We start from the raw sequence: 23,383 nt of genomic DNA, 5'->3' as shown, positions 1-23,383 counted from the left end.
GGTCCTATTAAGTTTATTGATTATTGAGCTCCGTAAATACATACAAATTTCATTAAATCTTAATAATATTTTTAGTGATGTGAACTAAATTTTTATAAATTCTAAAGTGCAGAAACTGTATCATTACAAGCTAAAACTCATTAACTATCACATTATTTTATGAGAATTTAGAGACTAAAATTATTTTCAATCGAATACTTTTTTAGGTTTTACAAGTACAATTCAATTTTATATATAATAGATTTCCAAATCACCATGCAAAAGGGAGAAAAAGTGTTATGAATACAACTGAAGTTGAACTGATAGATATTGTAATCACTGCTGCAACTTTGCTTTTAAAGCTTCTATGACAGCTGAAAAATCCTGATCACTAAGTCCATGAGACTTGGCTACCTTGTACAATTCATTTGCTGCAGCTGCAATGGGAGTGGATTGAGATACTGATTCTGCCAAACTCAGAGCAAGCCTTAGATCCTGCCACAAAAAACGTCTCTTTAGAAAAACAACACAGACATTCATCATCGACCAAGAGGTTAAAAGTTTCGTTAAACCCAAAGGCCTTTCGGATTTACAAACCTTCTGCTGATGTTTCAAGGGAAAGGCAGTGGGGTACTGGGATTTGATCATTGATGGTCCTTTCATTTTGTACATTGGTGCATTAATGGCACCCTGAGAAACTACCTGTAATTTCACAATGTATGAAGATTATTCCCCACCCGTTGTTTGACCAACGGAGTCGTCTTCATCGCCCATGATAGGCCGAAAATCACAATGAATGTTACACAAGAAGGTAGGTACTAAAAATTAACAGAATTGTTCCAGTGAAGTTTTGAACATTTGAATAGCTTTAAAATGTATGTGCATGATAATATACCTCAACGACAACATTTGGGTCGAGTCCTACTTTTTCGCTAAGAAGCAGTCCTTCGGAAAAAGCTGCCATCATGCTTCAAGTATTTGGAAAATTAAAAGGGGAGCAATTGTCAAGATCCAAGATATTAATCAGAAATTGGTAAAAAAGATTGATGGTAAAATTTGGGCCAAACCTTCCCATGATCATGTTGACAACTAGTTTCATGGCAGCTCCATTTCCGACATCGCCAAGATAAAATCTCGACTGACAGTATATATATACACACACACATGGAAATGGTTAAGTTTATATCATCATGTTCGAGACATTTATGAATGGTGAAAAAAGTATTTGTAGTTATACCTTCCCCATGATGTCCAAAAATGGAGCAACAGTTTCATAGAGAGATTTGTCACCTGAATATGCAGCTACTACATCAGTATCGTAATCCTCCTATAAGAGGATAATAAAACACTAGCTCTGAGGGATAAACAAAGATCTTATGATACTGAAAACAGAAAGAAATCATCAGGAGAACTTTAAGGAACGGTTCCATTATTTAAACAACGCTATCTTCTCGGGTTTATAGTTCAAGTGACTATGTGACACTCTTGAATATAGCAAAGAATATGAGCAAATTTCTGACCTGCAGTAAGAAATATCAGCTGTCCATCTTCTGCTGGCTTTTTGGAACCCGAAACAGGAGCCTAGAAGGAAATTCCAAGAGCTGAGTTAAAATTTCACTTGTTAATCTAACCATGTCCGCAATTATCCCAACAAAAATCATCCTAACTGCTCTTTATATGCATTATAATCTCTATTTTACGATCGAATATTGAATCACCTACCTCCAAAAATGAAGCTCCGGTATCTTTTATACGTGCACTGATCAACTTGGAAGTAGTATCATCAACCGTTGAAACATCCACATACCTAGTGAAATATGAAACTGCATGAATGGAACTTAAACTAAATGATGATAATATCAACACGCACATAAGAAAGGAACTCTTTTGTTCAGAACAGTAAATGATGTTTGGAGGAGAAACTGGATTTGATGTTAACTAAAGTTGTTATAAAAGTTTGTCAAACTGTATTTCTAATGCTTGTTTTTTGCATCCAATTTGGCACAGCCTATTGGAGATTTTTGCCATGTGTCTTGTTGAAATCTTGGATTTTCATCTAGAAAAGGAGTTTTGAGGATCAATCAAGAATACCCTTATTGCACAACGAAGTCACGTGATTGTAACAGCCCAACCCTACCGCTAGCAGATATTGTCCTCTTTAGGCTTTCCCTTTCGGGTTTCCCCTCAAGGTTTTAAAACGCATCTGCTAGGGAGAAATTTTCACACCCTTATAAAGAATGTTTCGTTCCCCTCTCAAACCGACGTGGGATCTCACAATTCATCCCCCTTGGGGGCCCAGCTTCCTCATTGGCACATCGCCCAGTGTCTAGCTCTAATACCATATGTAACAGCCCAACCCCAACGCTAGTAGATATTGTCCTCTTTCACCTTTCCCTTTCGGGCTTCCCCTCAAGGTTTTAAAATGTATATGCTAGGGAGAGGTTTCCACACCCTTATAAGACATGATTCGTTCCCCTCTCAAACCGATGTGGAATCTCACAAGAATTGACACACCGTAAACGAAAAGAAAGCGATACCCTTTTCCTGGAGCCATTCCATTTGCAGCTCCATTTTCCCCGAAAGCAACATCCAGCTGAAAAGAGCGTAAATTTGAGCTGCTTAAAGTTGTGACATCAACACGATTTTAGTAACTAAAACTGTAATATACTCACTGCACTGTTAGGATCAGCAAGCATTGCAAATGTGACATCGCAAGACGCTGCCACTTCCTGCGGAGAAGACTGATATCTGTATAAACCGATTTATTTGAATATTAATGGAAATTTCCAAATCATGTTCTGTAGGAAACAAAATTACATTTTATTTTTTAAAAAAAGTACATTTTGTAAGAAAAACTGAGTCTGAAGAGTACTTCAAATGGTTTCCATTCACACCTTAGTAAGAAAAAGATCAATAAAAGGAGAAAATAAGCACTATGTCACACCAAGAACATCAGAAACTCACTTTGCACCCAAATTAATGAGAGGCTCACATTTGCTCTTGGTCCTATTCCAAACAGTCACATCACAGCTGCCATAAACCAGTAAGGGAATCACATATAATATAAGTTGTAAACAATTAGCCTCTTCAAGGAACTGATTTGATAAAAAAAACATGAATAGGTAAGAGGGGAAGTATATATTATCAACAGAAACATTTTGTATTTTTATCAGAAAATACGTGATCATAATTCAAATCCAAATTTCATTTATGAAAATCCGCCTTAATTCTTCATCATACAAATTCAAAATGCTATTAACAACCAGCAGTAATGAAACACCAATCAAGCAATACCCTAGTACCCAGATTTTATAAGATTCTGTGCCATTGGTGCCCCCATGATACCAAGACCAAGGAAGCCAACACGCAGCTCTTCTGTTGATACAAAAATAAGCATGCGTTAAGATAATAGCAGATGGTTCACTTAGAAAATATATGAGCCATTTCTAAGAGTTCATAAATCATAGCGAACTAATGAGTTCTAAAATGGATCATAAATATAATGACAATTTTGATATTTCTTCTATATTACCTATAATTTTAAATGTGGACGTCGAGATTTAACATGAAAAAACTCTCCCGAATGTCAGCTACAAGTCAGCATCAACACAAAGTACTAATAATTGCTATCTCCCTGTACTAGAATTTAAACAAATTTCGTAATATCGATAACTCAAACTAAATTCCAGTAGAATTTCTTCGGCATTATAATAAACTCCCATCCCTAGCCTTCCTCAAGAAAACTACATGAAAATTCTTCAGTAACTGAAACCGAACAGCTCGATTCACAAGGAAATCCGAGAATTCTACTTAACTTCAAATGCAGAATCGAAACCAGCGTGCTTAAAGCTACAAAGAGATAGAAGAATCTAAACGATTTATCATATCATTACCTTTACTAGAAGATCCATAGGATGCCTGAACAGAGAAAGCCTTGAAAGACAGAGAGAAGGAAGGTTTCGTGGGGATATGGAAAATGGGTTTTGTTCCGAATTGGACTGGAAGGCGAGGGCAAAAGCTTGAGGACATTGCCATGGCAGTTGAAGATAGATTGTGAGTGTAAGTGCCTCTAACGAAGAATGTCATGGCCACAGATGGTTGAGAAGATGCACGCTCTTCTAGGAGAAAGTTTTGGAGGGATTTTGGGGATAAAGAGATAAAAATGAAGCCGCTATCTGTCCATTACACACGGTCCGTTGGGCTTGCCCAATATCAATCATACCGAAGAACTTCGTATGAAAGATTCTTGGAAAGCTAAAAGATTATTTACGTGTTTAGTAGCAAAATTAGACTCTAATTTACATAATTATTTTTAAAAATATGCTTATGACTTACCAAATTTAAATTATTAAATAAAAAATTTAATTTTCATGGAACTTTTTACATTAAATATTAAATTATTAAGTAATCAAGTTAAAAAAATTTAATTATTATTTTCATGAAAATTTAAAAACTTAAAAGCGTTTTTTCTCTTCCTTCTCGTATTCAATTTTAATTTTTAAAATAAGAAGAGAAAATCTACTTATTCATGAATATTCACAAAATAAAAATAAAAATACCCAAATATATTTTCCAACTTTTTTAATGTGAGTATTTTCTAGGAAAGGGGTTCAACATGGGCTTGATTCTTTTGAAAAATAAAAATAAATAACTTTTCATATTTAGATAAAAGTTTATAGCAATTATTTGAATGAGGTATAAAGTTCGTGAAATAATGGATTGAAAGCAGTCAAAAACTCAACTCAAAGATGCTTCTAGTCATCATTCGAGCCAGGAAAAAAAAGCATTTTCATGCCTTAAAAGATGACATGATTGCTCAATTCTTGTCCGTTAAAATTCAATTCATTATAAACAAAAAATAATAACATAATTGTTGTTGATGTAACGGAACGTTTAATTATGACGATGACTAGACTCATTTTAAAGTTTGATAGTACAATAAATAATATCAGGACGTATTATTTCAAGTGGTTAATGAGTTAAATTTAACTGAGCTCAACTTTTTAAACGGAAATGGGAATCAAACTCAAACTAAGATTAAACAAGACATTTTTTTTTTCTTATATTAAAATTTGTGGGAAGAATCGAATTCGAAACGTACCTTGATTGCACGTTTGTTTGGATTCGGGAAGATATGCGACAACGGAACGGGATAAGTATATCCCCGTCCGGGGCAAGCCAACGTGGAGACCATAAAGTTTTAGTTTCACAAACGGAGTGGGGTCCACCAGGTCGGCTTGAATTACATTATTCTCTTGCTTGCCTTTTTTTTTTCAATTTCAATGCTGGGTTTTTCAAAAGAGAAGTAGGGTCCAAAAACGGCCAAATGTTAGAAATTGTAGCCGATGATTGATTCTCCTTAAAACTCATACTTTAAATTTTAAAAGAGTTTAATTGCATTACTAAATCAATAATTAATGTGTTCAAAGTTAATCCAGATCCGAAATCTGAATTTCATACCATTTAATTGTTATTTGGACGTCCACTTATATTAAGTATACGTTGAATGGAATATTTGAAAACATCAGGAAAACATCATATGTATATATATATTTGTTTATTTGGGCAATAATATATACAAATGGAATACTTCAACATAAATATTATATACAATTGTAAAGCCGGGCAAGCAATCAATAATATTACTAAATAAGCCAAATATCTTTACTTATAAATAAAGACATAAATATCCTCAAAGGTCTCATCATTTGAAAATAAAAAATAGGCGAAATAGAAAATTAGTAAATCACATCATAAACTCATAAACTAATATAATGAGACGAGAAAATTACAAAATAAAATATTTACGAAAAATAATATTTTTTTCATTTACATTTTAAGAGAAAATGAATGAGAGGTTATCTAGCATATTCATAGTTTAGAAAATGTTAAATTTTAGGATTAATTGGATGATAATAATGATTATTATTATTATTATTATTATTATTATTATTATTATTATTGTAGGCACAATATTGTAATTTTAAAGACTCATTAAACCATTTTAATTTTACCTATAAATTAACTATACATGTCGGTCTAAGTTTTGAATAAAAAGGGATGTTATCTTGCATCGAGAATCAATAAAAAGGGAGTAATTTGAATTTTGGGGCTCTCTACATTTGTGAAGGGAAAAGGTTATAAATGTCTTTTAAATTCCATAATCCAAAAATTTGGCTTTTAGAAAATGGTTTTTTTTTTCTTTTTTGGAATTTCCCGTTCTTCTTCTCCATTTTAGCTGACGCCATAACAACCAGTAAACTCTCTCTCTCTCTCTTCGTCTTCTTCTCTCTCTACGAAAGTAACGCCGTTTGAACCGGACCACCAATCTATCTTCCCTCAGCAATTTCACCGTTTTCAGTTTCAGCGCTTTATTCGTCTTCTTCTACTCATTTAACTCTGATTCTAGGGTTCTGATTTCTGATTCCTTGCACAGAACAAGCTTCTTCTTCCTTTTTCTTCATTTCTCATCAATCATCCCTTTTGAATTGAAGTCTATGACTTCCTCTACTTCTGTGAAGAAGAACTTCTTGCCTCCGGGCCTTGTTTCCAATCTTGAAGATGCTCTTCGCAGCAAAAAGGGCGCCGGTGAACATGGCGAAGAATCTAAGGATGTTATTGCATCCGCTGAGACTCATTCTCCTACTTCTGATGCCAATCTTGAGGTTTCCGGAACTCAGAAGCCGATTATTCTTGTTACTAACAGCGAAGGAATCGACTCCCCCGGCCTCACTTACCTCGTCGAAGGCCTTGTTCGTGAAGGCTCTTACAACGTTCATGTTTGCGCTCCGCAATCGTGAGTTGATGTTCTTTCGTCTTATTGCGGATTGGATTTATCTTTTGGCTATTTAAGCGCTCTTTCAATGTTTGTTGCCTGTTATGGAGATTACTGTCACTTTTCTTGGCATCTTGGTATCTTCGTAATTGAACATTGAACGCTTGTGATTTAAATAGTTCGGAATCTGCGCTGCAGGGACAAATCAGTTTCGAGTCATTCTGTGACTCTTCGAGAAACCGTTGCTGCGACTTCTGCTCAAATTAACGGTGCCACAGCCTATGAAGTTTCGGGTATGAATATTGCTGCGGTTGTCCTTTCATATGATATTTTTCATCTGTCTTAACCTGTCATGAATATGATCAATTTAGATGATTTCTCCTGTTTGTGTATTATATTTCGTCTGATCTTTTATTTTTTGGTTTAAATTATGAAGTTCAATTCATCAGCCAGAAGCATGGTGTTTATCGCTAACTGATCTAATTTAAAACTTGGTTTCTATTTGGCTATTGGCTGTACACAAACAATCATCCTTTCCTGTAGGCTGAAGAAATTCCAATACCTAATTGCACTCGGTTACTCTTCCTCAGGAACGCCGGCAGATTGTGTCTCCTTAGCATTATCTGGAGCTCTTTTTTCCTGGTCGAAGCCTCTTCTGGTTAGCATTTTTAGATCATAGCAGTGGGGTTTCTAAACCTAATTCAATTGTCAGTAACATGTCACGAGGATATATTTGATATAAATTTCAGGTCATTAGTGGAATTAACCGGGGATCGAGCTGTGGTCATCACATGTAAGTTCTGTTTGTTATGTGAAGATGTCAGTGTAGACCACAATGTTTTCTTTTTTTTCACAATAATTATCTTTTGTTCCTTTTCCTATAATATGATTTGATCTAGTGCCAAATTTGATTGTTTAAATCTGCCAGGTTTTACTCAGGTGTCGTTGCTGGAGCAAGGGAGGCATTGATTTGTGGTGTACCATCTATATCAATATCTCTGAATTGGTTGGTTGATGTTGTATTTTCCTTATTGAGCTTCACTGCTGCTTAATTACTATCCTTAAAGTCCTTTTTCCTTTATTTATTTTACTTCAGGAAGAAGGATCAAAGCCAAGAAAGTGATTTCAAGGACGCTGTTTCAGTCTGTTTGCCTTTGATAAATGCAGCTATCAATGACATAGAAAAGGAAAATTTCCCTAAACGTTGCTCTCTCAACATTGAAATACCTACTTCGCCGCTGAGTAACAAGGTTTTGCACTGTCCTTGTACTTTTTAAATTCAAAATTGTTCTAATTATCTTGATGGATAAATATATTTGAAAAATGCTAGTAGGTTGTAATTAGGAATTTGTTGTGTTATTTCGTCTGAATTTACTTCTGCCTGAACTTGAACGGGTGATTTATGATCTTTAGAATGCATAGTTGAGTGGTTTAATCAAATCAACTATAAGTTGAATGGAAACCAATTCCCTTGTATCATATAGGGAAAATTACTTGAGAATCTGATAGACCTAGAATTGACGTGTGCTTAATGTGGTAAATTATGGGTCTGCAATATGCAATATTGTAGACAGTTCCACTTCATATCAACTCTTGCGATGTTGTTCCTCTTTCACTAGTCATTATCTTTTTTCAGTAAGGTCCTTCTATTTTGACAGCTTTAAAAGGTAATGGCTAATTGGCCACTGCTTCAGTTATGGTCAAAGTTGCGGCTTTAGTCACACAATCCTTAACTTGTTGTTCCTAAGTAGTCAACCTGCAATGTGGTCTTGTATATTATCTCTAGATTTTTTTTATTTCTATAATACTTATGCAGCTTATGGTGAGGGAAGTTATCATATATATTTTTTTTTTTGACAGGGATTTAAATCAACAAAGCAAAGTGTGTGGAGGTCTACTCTAAACTGGAATGCTGTTTCGGCCAGCAGGTATCCTGCAGGGCAGTATATGTCCAATCAGCAAAGTCTTGGTCTTCAGCTTGCACAACTTGGTCGAGATGCCTCTGCTGCTGTAAGGAGCTTCAATAAAACTTAATGCTTCGTCACATTTGGATTCTTTATAAGTAGAGTTATTTGTCCAGAGTACTTCATAACATCTCGTCTTAACAATTTATATTCTTTAGAAGGAAGCATCTCTGTGCAGTTGGTTTGTTTTTAATTGTTTGGAGTAATAATTTTTTTTTTTCTTTTTTTTTTTTTTTTTAATTAGGGAGCAGCTCGCCGCTTGACCACACAAAGGCAGAATATTGTGGAAATTGAATCAACTGGAGCAGTGAGAAAATCTGATTCTGATCGGGTGAAGAAGTTCTTCCGAATGGAGGTATTGACTAGAAAATGAATCTTGGATTCAGTTTGAAGAATGCCATTAAGTTTTAACTTCTAGAATTGTGCCCACTGGTTGGAAGCGGAAATGGTGTCGAATAAACTGTGGTTGTGATTCTCTCTCAGCGGCATGCTCATGTGCTGTTTCTGAATTTTTACCCCTAAGCTATTTAGATCTGTTAATCGTTTTTTTTTTATTTGGTCATACATCTATCCATAAAATCATGAGGAATCACATTTTTTCTACGTGCAGTTTCTGGATAAGGAGCAGGAGGACAAGAACGATGATCTGGACTTTAGAGCCCTTGAAAATGGATTTGTAAGTTGATTGACCTTCAACCTCAATTTTGGTACTAAATTTAGCTTAATTTACCTGCCATATCTTTAGTGCTTAACTCCTCCCAGCTAGACGCTGTTCTCATCTGAATGGTATCCTTGCTGATAAGAATCTCCCGTGGGTCCTTGGCTGAAAAGTAACTCTGTTTGCTTTAAGAGGAATCAGCTACACAACTGAAAGCAATCGATAACCATGTGGAATGATCTATTTTCTTTTCTTTTTCTTTTTCTTTCCAGTACAAGCCCTTTTTTCTGATTAATCTTCTTTTTTTTTTTTTTTTTTTTTTTCCTTCTCAGATTAACTTTCTTTATTTTTTCCTTTTCATACTTCTGATGAAATAAATTTCCTCTGGCGAACAGGTTGCAATAACCCCCCTTTCCCTCGCCCCCAACATTGGTTTGGACATCCAAACAGCTGCCTCTGATTGGATCTCCAATGCACTTCATCAAGCGCAATAAATCAAATTCCTTTCCGGTAGCAATGATTTGTGTACATCTAAAGTTTGGCTCACTACCCTACATTTTTTTTCTTCTTTTGTGGGTTTCGCATTTCTGTCAATTGTTTTACCAATTTAACCAGTTCATTCTGATTACGGCTTTCGTTTCTTCATTGATATTCCCCACCCCCTCGGTCTTGATATATAAATATTCTTGATTACTATAGTGTAGAACAAGAACTTGCTTGCTGCAATCTGTTTGGCATGTTTTATAAAGTGCCAGTTTGTAAACTGCAAATAGAGATATTGTGGTGGTCAGGTTCGCAATTATTGGTTGGTTATGTTTAATTTTAATCTCTTACGTTTTGTGTGGTATTTTTATTTTTTGTTTTTTAAACTTGTCCTTTGAGCCTTTGAAGTGTTGCAGAGATTCATTAGCTTGACAATAATTTTTGCGAGATGGAATTTGAAGCATATTGGTAAAATTGTGGTGATGTAAAATAAATTCTACCTACTGTTTTCATCTCCTTTGTTCTTTTCATTGCATCAATATTAACACTTGAATTTGAAGTTCCTTGCTTTAAACTTATTTGTTATGTAGCATTTAACCAAGACTTAACATAAGGGTCATTTTGAACCTTTTTGAAAAGAGATTTTTTATTTTTTTTATTATTTTTTTATTTTTTTATTTTATAAGTTTGAAAGAAAACATTAATATCTTCCATCTAGAAATTTAAGGTAAGGATACTTCTTCAACGTTTCTGAAAGATAAAATAAGAAACTCTTACCGACCATGTATAGGTGGGCATTCATGGTTTGGCTCCATCCGGACAACACAATCGCATCCAAATTTGGAGGCAAATGAAATGAATATTATAAGGAATTTGAGACGATCCAAGAAACAGATACAAGAAATCAACACTAACACAACCCAGAAAACAAAGGCAATGTATCCCAGCATTGAAAAGTAATAATGAAGTAACAATATAATATGAGCAGAACCAAATACTTACATTATCCCCATAACTTTGGAATTGGCTAAAACAAACCAAAGAATAGATGGCATCATCAAGTATTCGAATGTGCACTCCAAAAGCATTGATTACAACTTTTCATTACTGATGCTTTCTTCTTTTTTTTTAGGTGAATTTTCATGAGGAAGTTCTATGATACATATACAATTTTTCTATATTTTGGAACTGATTAAAACTCGAGAGAGTACAAATGGATTGAGTTGTGAACTGCTGCTAAAATGCACCACCGTCTCGAGAGATATCGAGCTATGAACTTGGAGGGCAAGTTCGGGTTGATAAACTCTTTGTTCTCATGATTTGGTCTTGAACTTCCTTTGAGCTTTCAAGTCCACTACAATCACAGAGATGTTGTCTTTGCTTCCCTTTTGGAGAGCAAGCATTGAGAGGTAATCTGCTGCAGCTTGTGCAGCTGGGTCGACTCCCATGCCCCGATCGGTGAGCGATGAAGCTCCGTGTTTTTTGTGCCAAAGAAGAATCCGCCTTCGAGCCACTTCGCAGACTTCCTCATTTGTCATCACATCCCACAGGCCATCACTGGCTAAAATAAGACATTCATCTTCTTTCGCTCGAGGAACAAACATGACTTCCGGGTCGGGAATGATCCATGGCTTCAAATATCTATCACCTGTTAGATATGTAAAGATTGAGATGATCTAATGTTGATACACAAGCAAGAGCTAAAAGATTTGATCCAAAATAACCTACCAATGGATCTTGACATTGCAAGAACTCCGAACACACGATGTCCATTCCACTGGATGACCTTGCCTCCAGACGATTCAATCCGAGCGTATTCATCTTCACGATTTGGCTGTGGAAAAATTATATTTATAAATTAGTTCCTTCACAAGATAGAGGTTGCTCTATCATTCTATATGGGATCGGATGCATAGCATACTTTATGATCGACCGATAGCGCCATCGGTTCTTTGCCACGGCATAGAACAGCTCTAGAATCACCACAGTTCGCAACTATGATGTGTGATGAACAGACCAAGGCAACAACGGCGGTAGAGCCAACAGTTTCCGGGGCAACAGGTTTGAAGCTACCAACTTTTCCTTCTATTTCATCATCCACTCTAACAAAGCAATTGTTAAAGGTTCTCTCCCAATCCTTCTCCCAGTTTTCTCCATTATTGCTTCCATTATTTAGATTTTGCTTAAACCCTTTAATCTCTTCAGCTAATGCTAAGTGTATGCGCTCTCGACAATAATCCGCAACCTACATGAAATAAAACTTTTCTTGATTCAGAACACGACGCCGAGTTCGAGAATAATCTAAAGCTAGCAAAGCAGCAAATTAGGAAGTGTTTGGTAAAGAAGTGTTACCTGAGAGCCGCCATGTCCATCATAAACACCAAAAAAATGGCTGTTGAGATGTGTTAAACTTTGACCCATTCCATTAAGCATTCCATTTCCCACAAGCATTCTGATAGGAACCTTAGAAAAACAAGGAACCACAGCAATTGCATCCTCCATTTCTGGTCTTCTACCACAAATCGATACCGACCCCCAAAGGGGTACACAATCCTGCTCAAAGACACTCCGAACGCCTTTATGAACACCATCTCCCCCTTTCGATTGGAAAACCACTGCAGGGGCTTTTAGCTCTGACGATGTCGATACTTCTAAATCGGAGCTTACCGTTGCCACGATAAGTTCACTAGTAGGAATCTTCCCTGATTCCACCAAGATAATAGCCTTGGCAACAACATGACCATTACTGACATCTCCAATCTTGACAACTTCTTGTACATTAAGATTAGAACCACCATCAATAGCAAACAACCCATCATCTATCATTTCATCAGGGTCACCCATAGTAGATAAGGTAGCATCTTCCTTATCGACAGTCAAACTTACGCCATTCGTCGGCAACAACCCCCAAAAACCATCTCGACCTTGACTACTATCACTTGGTTGCGACACGGTTATGCTATCGACTATACCACTAAAACCATGGCAACTACCATTACTAATAGGACCCGAGTCAGGGGTCGATGCAGAGAACAAATTTACCTTGTCTGTCACCAACTTTAGCCGCGTAAATTCGACATGGCTAGGACTTCCTGATGTATCAGACTTTGGATTACCTAAACTAAGGGTCAAAGAAACAGCAGAAGGCATCTCTTCCATCATTCTTTACTAATCCTTCAGATAACCTATGTATCTATCTATCATCCAATTTCTTTCACTATCATGACATGTTAGCAATCAAACTTGACATAAACTAGGCTGGTTTAACCTCTAACACAAACCCACAACGTTTCAACCAAAAATCAAATGGCAGATTCTGAATAGTGTAAGCTCAAAACAAGCAGAACAAAAAGCAGCCACCAAATCCTTGGATCTATTTAGGAACAGTGGATCTAACCTTGCAATGATTTAAATTCAATCAATGACAAAACAACAAATTCCCCCAAAAAACCTCATCAAATTCTTCCCCCTTCTGATAAGAACAGCCAACTATCAACAATCTTTTGTCCGTTATCAGTTCTTATATACACAAGAGTATGAGAAACGAGTATCTCTAACATTTATCCAAGTGGAAGGATGTAAATCAAAGTGAAATCACAAGAGGATGGATCTAAAACAAAGCGAAATCACAAGAAATCCCCAAAAGGGTTCGCCTCTTTTTTCTCATAAAACTTCAGAGTTTCCTGGATCCAAGGCAACTCATCAAAATCCGATCCAAACCCACGAATCTTCTTCTACCAAAACCTTCCTTCCTTCTTATTTAAAACCAAAACGCCAAAACCCATACGGAAATGAACTAGAACGAAACGTTTGAAGATCCCATTAGAACAAAAAGAGCAAGAAATTAGGCAAAATAGCAATAGAAGAGAGAAGAAAATGAACAACGATTAGTTTCCCACCAGTTGAAAGTGTAGGAGTAGAATCCAGAGCTCTATAATGACTTTGATTCTGTATTTAACCTCTCTTTCACGAGAGAGAGAGAGAGAGAGAGAGAGAGAGAGAGAGAGAGAGAGAGAGTGATGGGAAATTTAAAAAAACCTTTTTTAATAATAATGAGGAGGAAAAAGGATTGGTTTTTGTTTATAAAAAAATGGGTGAGTTTTTGATTTGGGAAAATGCAGATCCATTGAAGGACACGTGTGGAGAATAAAAGTAATTAGGTTGCATTGTTGAAAGCAGTCCGCGACAGAAAAATGCTCCATTCATACCACCAAAGGATTATTAACTCATGGATCTTTCATGAGAAAAGCCACGTGTCCACATACTTTCCTATTCCTTTTTGTGGAAAACTTAAAAAATAAAAAATAAAAAAACAGAAAAGTCCACTGGGGACCAATCATGTCGATGGCGTATGGACCTGTCAAAAAGGAGGGTCGTTTGGGCAAATGCCACGTGGACAACTTTGCTTTGTCATTCACAAATTTGCCTCTTTTTTCTTCTTCTTCTCCCCTACTCTCACGTAACAACAAACCTAATATATATATTTTTTAGAAATAATCAATCAGAATGGCGGTGCTAAATGAATTCTTTTTTTATTTTCTACATAATATATGTGTATAAAGAAAAAGGGAATTACATGCATTGTTTTATTTCTTTTTTATGTCAGTTCTTTTGGATTGGATGAATCTGAGTTTAGTTGAGAGATCTTGACACCCTCAATCAATTTCATATTGTTTTATATGATTTCCATCTATGAATTGAACTATTCATAGGTTGATTTTACTATCTAAGTTCATTTATTTTATAAAGAAAATTGTAATTTGTGTAACTTGTGATCGATTTCGGTCATTTGGGTTATGTTATAAACTTGGGGGTCTACATAATTTATACAAACTTTCATATATTTTCTACCTATCAAGCTTAGAATAATTCTCCCTTCCCCCTATATCTTTACTCTTTTCTTCCTTTTTGAAGAAAAAGAAAAAAGAGGGTTCAACTTTATTTGTTGAGCTCTTCATGATTGTGCAGCTTTAGATATAAATTCTATTTGTGAGTAAAATTTGGAATGTGAGAGATTGGCGTTTAAAGCATTATCTTCAAGTTTTTCAACTAAATTAATTGGCACACATTTTGATGTAGCTCAAATGCATGAATCCCATCGCCCCCCATTCGCACCAAAATCTCCTTTGGGGAGTGAAACTCTGCCATCCAACTTGCAACACTTCATACTTTCGGCTTCTCATTCATCAAACTTTACGTCACAATGAGGCAAACCGACGGAGAACTTCAAGCTCGATTCTCTGCATCAACTCATCAAACTTAAATCTGCAGTTTCAGTTACAGATGAATGGGTTACAATAAAACGAAAAGCTCTAGTATCAGAGAACTTACAACCGGCGCAGGTCGATTGAGATATCCTATATCAGATCACTTACAACCGGGCGAGGTCAATAGAGATATCGTATATCAGATCGAAAGGAACTGATGGCTTTAAAAATAAAAAATAAAAAGCTTAGATCATTCCAACAAGAGTTTAGACACATTTCTATCTCCCAGCTCTTAACAAATTACCATATTAGAAGATGAGAAATGGATGGAAGCAATTGACTATATTATCAGCCAATGAAACGTACAAAAAAGATCCTCTTCGTCTATCCGTTATTGATATGAAAATCAACCAATCGAGAGTATGTGGCCGGTTTAGAACGAAAAAATGAATTACATCATAGATTCGTTTTGAAGTTGAATGCCTCAACAATGACTATATACCTTATTCCTGTAGTCTATGCAAACTTCAAATCTCCTTGGTTACGAAAAAGGAGACTGTAAGGATAAAACTAAAGCTGAAAATAATTTGAAAAGAGAGCTGAGGTCGAGTTCATATCTTTCCATATGACTGCTTATGTGACAAAACGAAAATTTGTTTGATGAAAACCGGAGAAGTCGATCAATCTATAGCAACATCGATTCAGGGTTCTCGATGTAGCCCTTGAAGGCTTTGAGCCATTCCGCACCAATTGCCCCTGAACAAACAATGTAACATAATGCTTACACTTCTCATTCAAATTATATAGAATCTTAAACGACTGCAGGTCATAATTCTGTAATGTTTTTACCATCAATAACGCGATGATCACAGCTCAAGGTAACAGACATGAAGGAAGCAAACTTGAATTCTTCAGCGCTTGATCCTGGTATCACCCTCTTCTCGGCTGGTTCAAGATTATGTGCGAATGGTGGTTAATAATTTTTTAGAGCAATGAAAAAATGAAAAATACTTTGATATCCAGAATGACAAAGGGTCCGCATACCAGAACCAACAGCAAGAATGCCCGACTGTGGAGGGTTGATAATGGCACAAAATTGTTTGATGCCAAATGGACCTCCCAAGTTGGACACAGTAAAAGTGCCTCCCTACAAAAGGATTAAACTACTGATTAAAATCCCTAAACCATGAAAATAATAATAATAATAATATTGTCCTACGCATCCAAACAACATTCCACCTCATAATCTTCTGGTTTTAAAGTGTTCTCTCTCGCTTTCTGCGCCAATTTCTTGACCTCCTCAGAAATACTAGATAAACCTTTCTTGTCGGCGTCCTGTAATATACCCAAGCTCAAATCTTCTTTAAAATGGTTATAAAAGCCTAATATTTCAACAGCGCATCTACAAAGACAACTACTGACCCTGATAACTGGAACATAGAGTCCGTTGTCAGTCTGCACTGCAACATTAATATTCACGTTGTGATACCTGGATGAGAGGACCAAGAAAGAAATTCACATCACAATGTGGTAATGAAAATAAGCAAATATCAATTATTCTCATCGCTTACTGTCTAATATAATTGTCCGTCCATGAACTGTTGCATTGAGGGACTTTCCTAAGAGTCAAGGCAGCAGCCTGCAGCAACGTTCTTACAAAGATTAAAATGATATTTTAAAGAAAAAGGGTGGGTTTGGATAGAAAGGTTGTCGAGCACTGTTCCTCTATTTCCTTTACCCATAAGAAATAAGAACTTCCAAACATTCAAATCACTTGGGAAACAACTAAAATACAAAGCGCCAATCAAGTACTTCACATCAAACAGAGAATGGAAAGGAGGGAATGTACTAAAAGTTTTAGGCATACTGCTTTCAGTTTTTTTTTTCCAAGCAAAAAAGATGGGGAAAAAATGCAAAGGTCCTAGGCAAATGATAAGACAAATTAGCATTTAAAAATTCAAACTGATGATATGCTTCGGTACAATCGAACTACATACCCAGTTATATAATTCCTTTAAAATACCTTAATAACAAGATCATTAACAGATAACCTCTTTCCACCAGATGCTTCTTGTAATGCATTTAGCTGGTTTCTCAAACTACAAAGAAAACAACAGCTCATTAATTTAAATCTTTGGTTAATATTCAACTGCAAAAGGTATGGAGAAATTACTTACTCCATGAGCCTGTCAACGCATGCATCTACGGATAAATAATAATGAGGAATGGTTTGCTTTGAGAACAGTAATCGTGATGCTGTAACCTGTTAAAATTTTGAAAACATTAGCTCGGGGAAACATGCACCAAATTGGAATATTTAGGAGGTTTTGTCTATCAATCCAATAAAAACAATTTGAATCTGAAAATGGAGATGCCACTAACAGAGCATATAACAAATACAAGTAATTTATTCATAGAACATCCTAACAATTGAAAGGTGAAGAGACTGGTATAAGCAAACACACAATTGCAGTACTAGTGTGTTTTTGGAACATGTGCAAGCTTGTATGTGTTGATAAAGAAAAAGGAAACAAAGAGACTGACAACATAGATGGAGGCACCGCAGAGTGAAATGGCACCATATTACACTAAAAGCTGCCAGAAAATACCAAGAAGTGCTATTATCATGTAGTGTATGGGGTGAGAGGGACGGGGAGAGGGGGTGGCGGACCTTTCTTATTTGAGTATGTGGGACGTCACTGTAATCCAATGGTGCACCTGCTCCATCCTTGGCTTTGGGGGCTGTGGTTGATTCCTTACCACGTGAAGCTAGAGACATAAGGTAAAAGATATTAATGGGCCACAATTTAACAAAAGAAACATATTAATGGGTATGTAGACAACAGAGATATTCACGGTAACTCAAATATAAACAAATATTAACAGATAGTGAGACAATGGAGCAATAATAAATAAACTGTCGGAACCACTGCCCAGCATAAAGAAAATGAGTTACCCAAGTAATCTTCTATGTCAGCCTTTACAATGCTCCCATCAGGACCTGTTCCTTTGACACTTGAAATGGGTACCTACACTCAGAAAATTTAAACTATAAATAGAAAGAAATTACAAATATAAGTCTCCAAATTTTAATTCAGAAAGACATTCTCCAACTAACATTGTTATCTTCTGCTAATTTTCTCGCCAGAGGACTAGCAAAAATACGCTCTCCATCTGAAGCAGGGCCTTGCTTAACAGTCTTTGGCTCGGGTGAACGAACTGGTTCCTCAACTGCTTCTTTCTTGGGTGAGCTAGGGGCAGATGACTCAGCAGCTGCAGCACCAGCACCAGAACTTGATGAAGTGGGTTCATAATCTTTAAACTTTGCTATATCCTCTTCATCTTCAACAGTAATGGCAATTACCTAAAGAAGAAGGTTTGTGTCAACCACATCAAATGCAGAAAACAAAATATCCATACACCTCTATCTAGAGATATAGCTTACAATGATGGTCATTGCCATCATACGGCAATCACTCCTTTCCCCCTTCTAGTTTTCACAGAGGTAAGAGGGAAAGAGAAGTAACAGAAAGCAATATCAATACCTCGCCAACTTTAATTTCCTTTGCTCCGTCTCCATGAATTATCTTGGCAAGATAACCTTCCTCCATGCATTCCATTTCTACTGTTGCTTTATCCTTCAATCATGCAGAATAAGAAATTATAGAGCAATATTCCAACAACTAAAAGGCAGTAAAAAACTACTTTCAACTTCCAACTGCAAAAAGGTATTGGAATATACTGTTTCAACTTCACAAAGCACTTCCCCAGGAGAAAGTTTGTCTCCCTCTTTTTTCAACCACCTTGCAATGTTGCCCTGCATAACAAAGAGAACAACTTAGCATTTATTTAACAAGAGATTATTCAACCAGGTTGGCGAGCATAAGCTACCTCTGTCATCGTAGGGGAAAGCGAAGGCATTCCAATCTCTTGATGCGGGGGAAGACCTGAAGCATGTTGCATGATTCTAAGTAAAATGCATATATAAAGAAAATTTTCCACAGGAAGTTAAGTTAAGCATGAAATATATCATTGATAATGATACTGTAACAGATAGAAACAAGGACATTAATTCTTAAACACAAGAACTAACAAAGCATTTATAGGTACAAATTTATTTAAAATTATAGATTTTTACTTTGTATCTCCGTGGGAGTTAGAGTGGATATTTCTTCAAAAACACATATAACCCATTTGCCACCAAATATAAACATTTGAGAGAAGAAAATAATCAGAGCAAAATTTAGCACAAAATACAATTCTATCACTGACAAGAATCTAGTTAGAGTTGTTTCTAATGGAAAATGGAAGTATGCAAATACTATATGTTTTTTGACAAGTCAAAATCTTGCTATATGTGCAGACCATCAATTAAAAAGAATGAAACAAATTCATGCATGTCTGCAGAATGGAACAAGAATATAAGACCACATAATGTACCTGAGCCAGAGGAAAAACCTCTGTTTGATTTTGTCAGTGAACTGCTGTGGGGGCAAATAAGACACATTAGGTACTTTGGTCATGATCAAAATTATAGCCCTAGCATCCTACCTTACAAACAAATGCACAGATGGATATATAAATGTTTTTGCTAGCGTGTGTGTGTACATGTTGTGTGGTTAGGTACTAACCCAAAAAAGGGATTCCCAATACTTGTTGTCATCATTGAAACACCTCTATTACATTGGAGAAAGTGCGGTCTCTACAAAGAGAAGAGCACAAATCAACACAAAACAAGTTACACCAGAAGTTGTCATGCACCTGGCAGAAAGTGACAAGCTATAGCAGAAAGGGAAGAAATTATAACAATATCATTTCAGTCAGCTAAAAAACTCAGATTGATGACTTCATGAACAGGCAAAATGATGGTTGCAACTCACGTTGTTAAAGTTGACAAGGTTCCTAATTGCCCCTTTTTGGGAAGACTGGTAACCGCGGCCCTGGATCTTCCAAATTTCTGTAAAACAGCGACTTTTGTTAGGGTAACTTCAATAGTCAGCTTCCGGATGCACTCTATTTAAAGCAATAAAAAATAATCAAGACGATAATGCATCTTGTTAAACTAACCAAAAAAAATTCTGATTAAACGCAGAAATTGAATACCAAAAAGTAATCAAGCACAGTTCTTAAACTTCAGATGAATCAGCAAGAAAAATAGAGTTCTAAAACTGCCCTTGTGAAGGAGTTGGCGTAGACCTCTCAAAATAACCAATCTGTCTCACCATGAACAACTGCTTACCATCTTTTTTGACAATAGAGGACTGTAAATCCTCTGAAAACCACCGAACCGCACTAGCTTGCCGAAGGAACTTTGAAGCACCTCTTAACTGCACGAATAACATGAATGGGTTAAAATTTCTGATTAACACCGGGAAAATTTGCCTAACCCTTGCAAGAAGGCACAGTTTCATGAAAATAAAGTGAATCAAAGGAAGTAAAAAGTACAAAGAGATCTGTATAAATAAAGGTATGAAAGATGTGTAAGATATTTCCTAATAGTCACATTGGCAAATATAATTTAAGCATTTAAATGAAACAAATGATGCTACGTTTAGTTTATGAACATTCATCCAATGGCTTGTCAGTATGTAATGACCAATCAATCAACAAGAAATGTCTTCCTTGGCTTTGAGTAATGGACGTGATATAATTTTTCGACATAAATTACAACAGAGAGATCAATGGTGCCTGAGATAATAAATCAACATAAAGTTTAACTGTAAATCAATGAGCATGAGTAACTGTTCAATCCCATAATGACAGATAAAGAAACCCACTTGAGCTAAGACTTAGATCCAGCATGAAGGATTAAAACTAATAATCAACTTCCCCCCACCCCACCGCATCCCATGCCAAAAAGAAACGAAAACCAGATATACAACCAGCCCCGTAAGCTTCTTTGTGGAACCAGCACTATGAGGATCGCTAAGGTCCAATTGTACGAGGAATGGAAAATGAAGGAAGAAAATAAGAGGACCATAGAGTACTGTACAAAAACCAAAAGCACTATTAAAATGAAACACCCATTAGAAATTTAAAGAGTTCATGAATAAATGGTTTAATTATGGCTTGGAACTGCATAAGATATTGATCTTCTCCCATTCAACAAAGCAGTTAGATTTTGTGGGCAATACCATTAAAAGTCTATGCGAACTTAACAACCACGAAACAAAGTAACAGCGCTCCTGTTTGTGCAACATGCATAGGACACACATCGCGAAGCTTACACCCGGAACGATTCAGAAAGAAATTAATTCCATAATCAAATTAGAAACAGATGAATAAATACGTCACAGGGTAAGGAAGTGCTGAGATATTCGCATTGAACCTCACCTTTTTCGAATGGTTGACAATTTGCGATGCATAGCCCATATTGTCTGGCGCAAACTACACAGAAATAAGTCGTCCAAGAACAAATGGAGATCGATCTGCAGCTGAGATGATGAACAAAAAGTTTGAAATAAAATTAAAATTGGAAGTACGAAGAAGTTAGGGTACGGTTCAGTAGCAGATCTCTGACACCAATTCTATTCAGCTTGATTCATGTTGAGGCATTTCGTTTTTCTGCTTGTCTTCCTTTATTTCCTTTTCTCCGCATGTTAGGTGTCAACTAGGGGTCTGCACGGTTCAATTCGATCTGGTTTTGACCAAACACCAGTGATCAAATCGAACCACTCAATTCTCAAACATTCTAAACCGATAAATTTTAGATTTATTTTAATTTTAACCCGCCAACGACAGTGTGGCGGCTACCCTCGGGAAGCACACGGCCGCCGCCGACCGAAGAGTGAGACCAAAGAAAGTGCAGTGGAGAGACTTACCGTGGGGAGTGGCGCGGTTGCCAGCGGAGAATATGACCGTCACCGGCGAAAAGTGGGGCGGCTGCAGAGTGTAAATGAGAGGAGAGTGAGACTGATAAAATGGAGATCAAAGACCGAGGGAACTGGAGAAATAGAGAAGGGGCGGGCGGGAAGGCGAACCGATTTTGTCAAAAATGGCCGGTTGGGACCGGTCGCCTCGGATCGATTCGATTTGAATTACTCAAAAGCCGAAAGTGATGGAGCCGATTGTTAGGCCGGGCTCTACTTTTAGGCAATTAGAATTTTACTTTTTGTTTTTCTCAACATACTTGGAAGCCTATTTTTTTTTTTTTTCTTTTCTTTTTTTCAATACTGGAAATATACTTACTTTATATAAAATATTAAATAAAAATAAATTTTGATTTTAGGTATATTAGTAAAATTATATGTATTGAATAACTATAAATATTGATATCTTTTTCAAAACAAAAAAAAACAAATTAATAAAATAATTTCATTGATATAAGAATATATTACACAAAAATATTAATTTCAAATAAGGCACACTTATCTTTACTTTTTTTTAATTGCCCAATCAAAGAAAAAGGAAAATAGGAAAATGCAACTGATTTTTTTCTAACAGAAGTTAATTAAGGCATCCATATTTATTTTAAAATATATGTTTATTTAATAATGATAATAATATATTAAACAAAAAACTTTCGAATCATCTTGTTTTTTGGTCTAGTTGTCACACTAACGTATATATATATATATATATAAACAATATACTTTATAGAGACTTTTGTCATTTATAATGAACCTTCCGATCATACAAAGTTGCAAATGGCAATGACATAAAGATAAAAGATAATATTTTACAAAATCATCTATAAAGACCTTTAAATATTTATGAATATTTTGAAGATGCATTCGATAAACTTTCATTTTGAAATAAAATTAATTTCAACTATACACACTAATTAATAATAGTGTTCATTTTAATTTAAGGGTGAAACTTTCTACATTTATAACTATTTTCAATTATTTAATTTTAAATAATTTCAATAAAAAACAATTTCCGTCTTAAATATTACCAAATAGCCAAAAAAAAAAAAATCATCACTTAATTGCTTCATGTGTTTAACTTATTTTTTTTCTACAATAAGATATTTACATTTAAATTAATATAATTGATATAATTATTACTTTTGAATTTTAATTAATACAATATAGAAGACTAGAGGTATAAATTCATTTAAAAAAGAAAAAAAAAAAGTAGACACTTTAGTTTCACGTGAAGAAATTTATAATTATGCACACGGAAAGGCTTAAGACATAATTCTAATAAATATCAAAATTGAATGGATGTAACTATTAGTTTTGAGTGCAATTTAATTTTTGTTTATATAAATTGTTCTTTTAAGTAATAGACTATTTTGGGCCTAGAGTTTGGGCCGGCCCATTACAGTGAAAATCCAAGAACACGACAAAAAAAAAAAAAAAAAAAAAAAAAA

At 35.6% G+C, this 23,383-nt stretch overlaps 4 protein-coding genes across 6 annotated transcripts; 1 reads left to right on the top strand and 3 right to left on the bottom strand.

Annotated features, from left to right (window-relative positions):
* Positions 1–160: 160 nt before the first annotated feature.
* LOC111493164 (glyoxylate/succinic semialdehyde reductase 2, chloroplastic-like) lies at positions 161–4,065 on the bottom strand. Its single transcript, XM_023142801.1, has 12 exons — positions 3,873–4,065; positions 3,282–3,354; positions 2,944–3,009; positions 2,652–2,727; positions 2,517–2,572; positions 1,702–1,786; positions 1,500–1,560; positions 1,217–1,269; positions 1,047–1,117; positions 875–947; positions 577–681; positions 161–474 (listed from the first exon to the last, which is right to left on the bottom strand). The coding sequence occupies exons 1-12, from the start codon at positions 4,063–4,065 to the stop codon at positions 316–318; spliced, it is 1,071 nt and encodes a 356-aa protein (XP_022998569.1). The 3' UTR covers positions 161–315.
* A 2,144-nt stretch (positions 4,066–6,209) lies between these two features.
* Positions 6,210–10,202, top strand: LOC111492732 (5'-nucleotidase SurE-like). Its single transcript, XM_023142162.1, has 10 exons — positions 6,210–6,775; positions 6,953–7,047; positions 7,345–7,412; positions 7,504–7,547; positions 7,683–7,760; positions 7,851–8,004; positions 8,615–8,764; positions 8,963–9,073; positions 9,329–9,394; positions 9,772–10,202. The coding sequence occupies exons 1-10, from the start codon at positions 6,477–6,479 to the stop codon at positions 9,868–9,870; spliced, it is 1,164 nt and encodes a 387-aa protein (XP_022997930.1). The 5' UTR covers positions 6,210–6,476; the 3' UTR covers positions 9,871–10,202.
* A 614-nt stretch (positions 10,203–10,816) lies between these two features.
* LOC111492731 (protein phosphatase 2C 16-like) lies at positions 10,817–13,876 on the bottom strand. Its single transcript, XM_023142160.1, has 4 exons — positions 12,212–13,876; positions 11,781–12,104; positions 11,588–11,693; positions 10,817–11,507 (listed from the first exon to the last, which is right to left on the bottom strand). Exons 1-4 carry the CDS (start codon positions 13,019–13,021, stop codon positions 11,173–11,175), a joined length of 1,575 nt encoding a protein of 524 aa, XP_022997928.1. The 5' UTR covers positions 13,022–13,876; the 3' UTR covers positions 10,817–11,172.
* Positions 13,877–15,292: 1,416 nt separating this feature from the next.
* Positions 15,293–22,008, bottom strand: LOC111492896 (dihydrolipoyllysine-residue acetyltransferase component 2 of pyruvate dehydrogenase complex, mitochondrial-like). Of its 3 annotated transcripts, none has more exons than XM_023142401.1 (20): positions 21,888–22,008; positions 21,400–21,500; positions 20,306–20,393; positions 19,947–20,023; positions 19,698–19,768; positions 19,507–19,550; positions 18,958–19,013; positions 18,809–18,883; positions 18,612–18,704; positions 18,185–18,430; positions 18,023–18,095; positions 17,738–17,835; positions 17,244–17,329; positions 17,090–17,165; positions 16,638–16,705; positions 16,489–16,555; positions 16,306–16,401; positions 16,111–16,213; positions 15,916–16,011; positions 15,293–15,822 (listed from the first exon to the last, which is right to left on the bottom strand). In XM_023142401.1, the coding sequence occupies exons 2-20, from the start codon at positions 21,436–21,438 to the stop codon at positions 15,752–15,754; spliced, it is 1,623 nt and encodes a 540-aa protein (XP_022998169.1). In that variant the 5' UTR covers positions 21,439–21,500; positions 21,888–22,008; the 3' UTR covers positions 15,293–15,751. The 3 variants fall into 3 exon arrangements, with proteins under 3 accessions (XP_022998169.1, XP_022998168.1, XP_022998170.1); XM_023142400.1 differs by having other exon boundaries at positions 21,400–21,703; positions 21,888–21,991; XM_023142402.1 differs by having other exon boundaries at positions 19,507–19,547; positions 21,400–21,703; positions 21,888–21,991.
* Positions 22,009–23,383: the final 1,375 nt, after the last annotated feature.

This window comes from Cucurbita maxima, unplaced genomic scaffold (assembly GCF_002738345.1).
Source record: "Cucurbita maxima cultivar Rimu unplaced genomic scaffold, Cmax_1.0 Cma_Scf00018, whole genome shotgun sequence".
In the NCBI taxonomy this organism is placed as follows: Eukaryota; Viridiplantae; Streptophyta; class Magnoliopsida; order Cucurbitales; family Cucurbitaceae; genus Cucurbita; species Cucurbita maxima.
Note: the sequence above shows the minus strand (reverse complement) of the source record. Positions and strands in the feature narration are given on the sequence as shown.

Excerpts from the sequence above, each read along its gene's own strand:
- LOC111492732 (XM_023142162.1), top strand. The coding sequence starts at position 6,477 with ATGACTTCCTCTACTTCTGTGAAGAAGAACTTCTTGCCTCCGGGCCTT. Across the intron at positions 7,548-7,682 it reads TCGAGCTGTGGTCATCACAT|GTTTTACTCAGGTGTCGTTG; the intron begins GTAAGTTCTGTT and ends TAAATCTGCCAG. Across the intron at positions 9,074-9,328 it reads AGAAGTTCTTCCGAATGGAG|TTTCTGGATAAGGAGCAGGA; the intron begins GTATTGACTAGA and ends TTCTACGTGCAG.
- LOC111493164 (XM_023142801.1), bottom strand. The coding sequence starts at position 4,065 with ATGACATTCTTCGTTAGAGGCACTTACACTCACAATCTATCTTCAACT. Across the intron at positions 3,010-3,281 it reads CAGAATCTTATAAAATCTGG|CTGTGATGTGACTGTTTGGA; the intron begins GTACTAGGGTAT and ends GGTTTATGGCAG. Across the intron at positions 1,118-1,216 it reads TTTTGGACATCATGGGGAAG|TCGAGATTTTATCTTGGCGA; the intron begins GTATAACTACAA and ends ATATACTGTCAG.
- LOC111492731 (XM_023142160.1), bottom strand. The coding sequence starts at position 13,021 with ATGATGGAAGAGATGCCTTCTGCTGTTTCTTTGACCCTTAGTTTAGGT. Across the intron at positions 11,694-11,780 it reads CGCTATCGGTCGATCATAAA|CCAAATCGTGAAGATGAATA; the intron begins GTATGCTATGCA and ends ATTTTTCCACAG. Across the intron at positions 11,508-11,587 it reads TGCAATGTCAAGATCCATTG|GTGATAGATATTTGAAGCCA; the intron begins GTAGGTTATTTT and ends CATATCTAACAG.
- LOC111492896 (XM_023142401.1), bottom strand. The coding sequence starts at position 21,438 with ATGGGCTATGCATCGCAAATTGTCAACCATTCGAAAAAG. Across the intron at positions 17,330-17,737 it reads CACATACTCAAATAAGAAAG|GTTACAGCATCACGATTACT; the intron begins GTCCGCCACCCC and ends AAATTTTAACAG. Across the intron at positions 17,166-17,243 it reads TGCGTTGACAGGCTCATGGA|TTTGAGAAACCAGCTAAATG; the intron begins GTAAGTAATTTC and ends TTTTCTTTGTAG.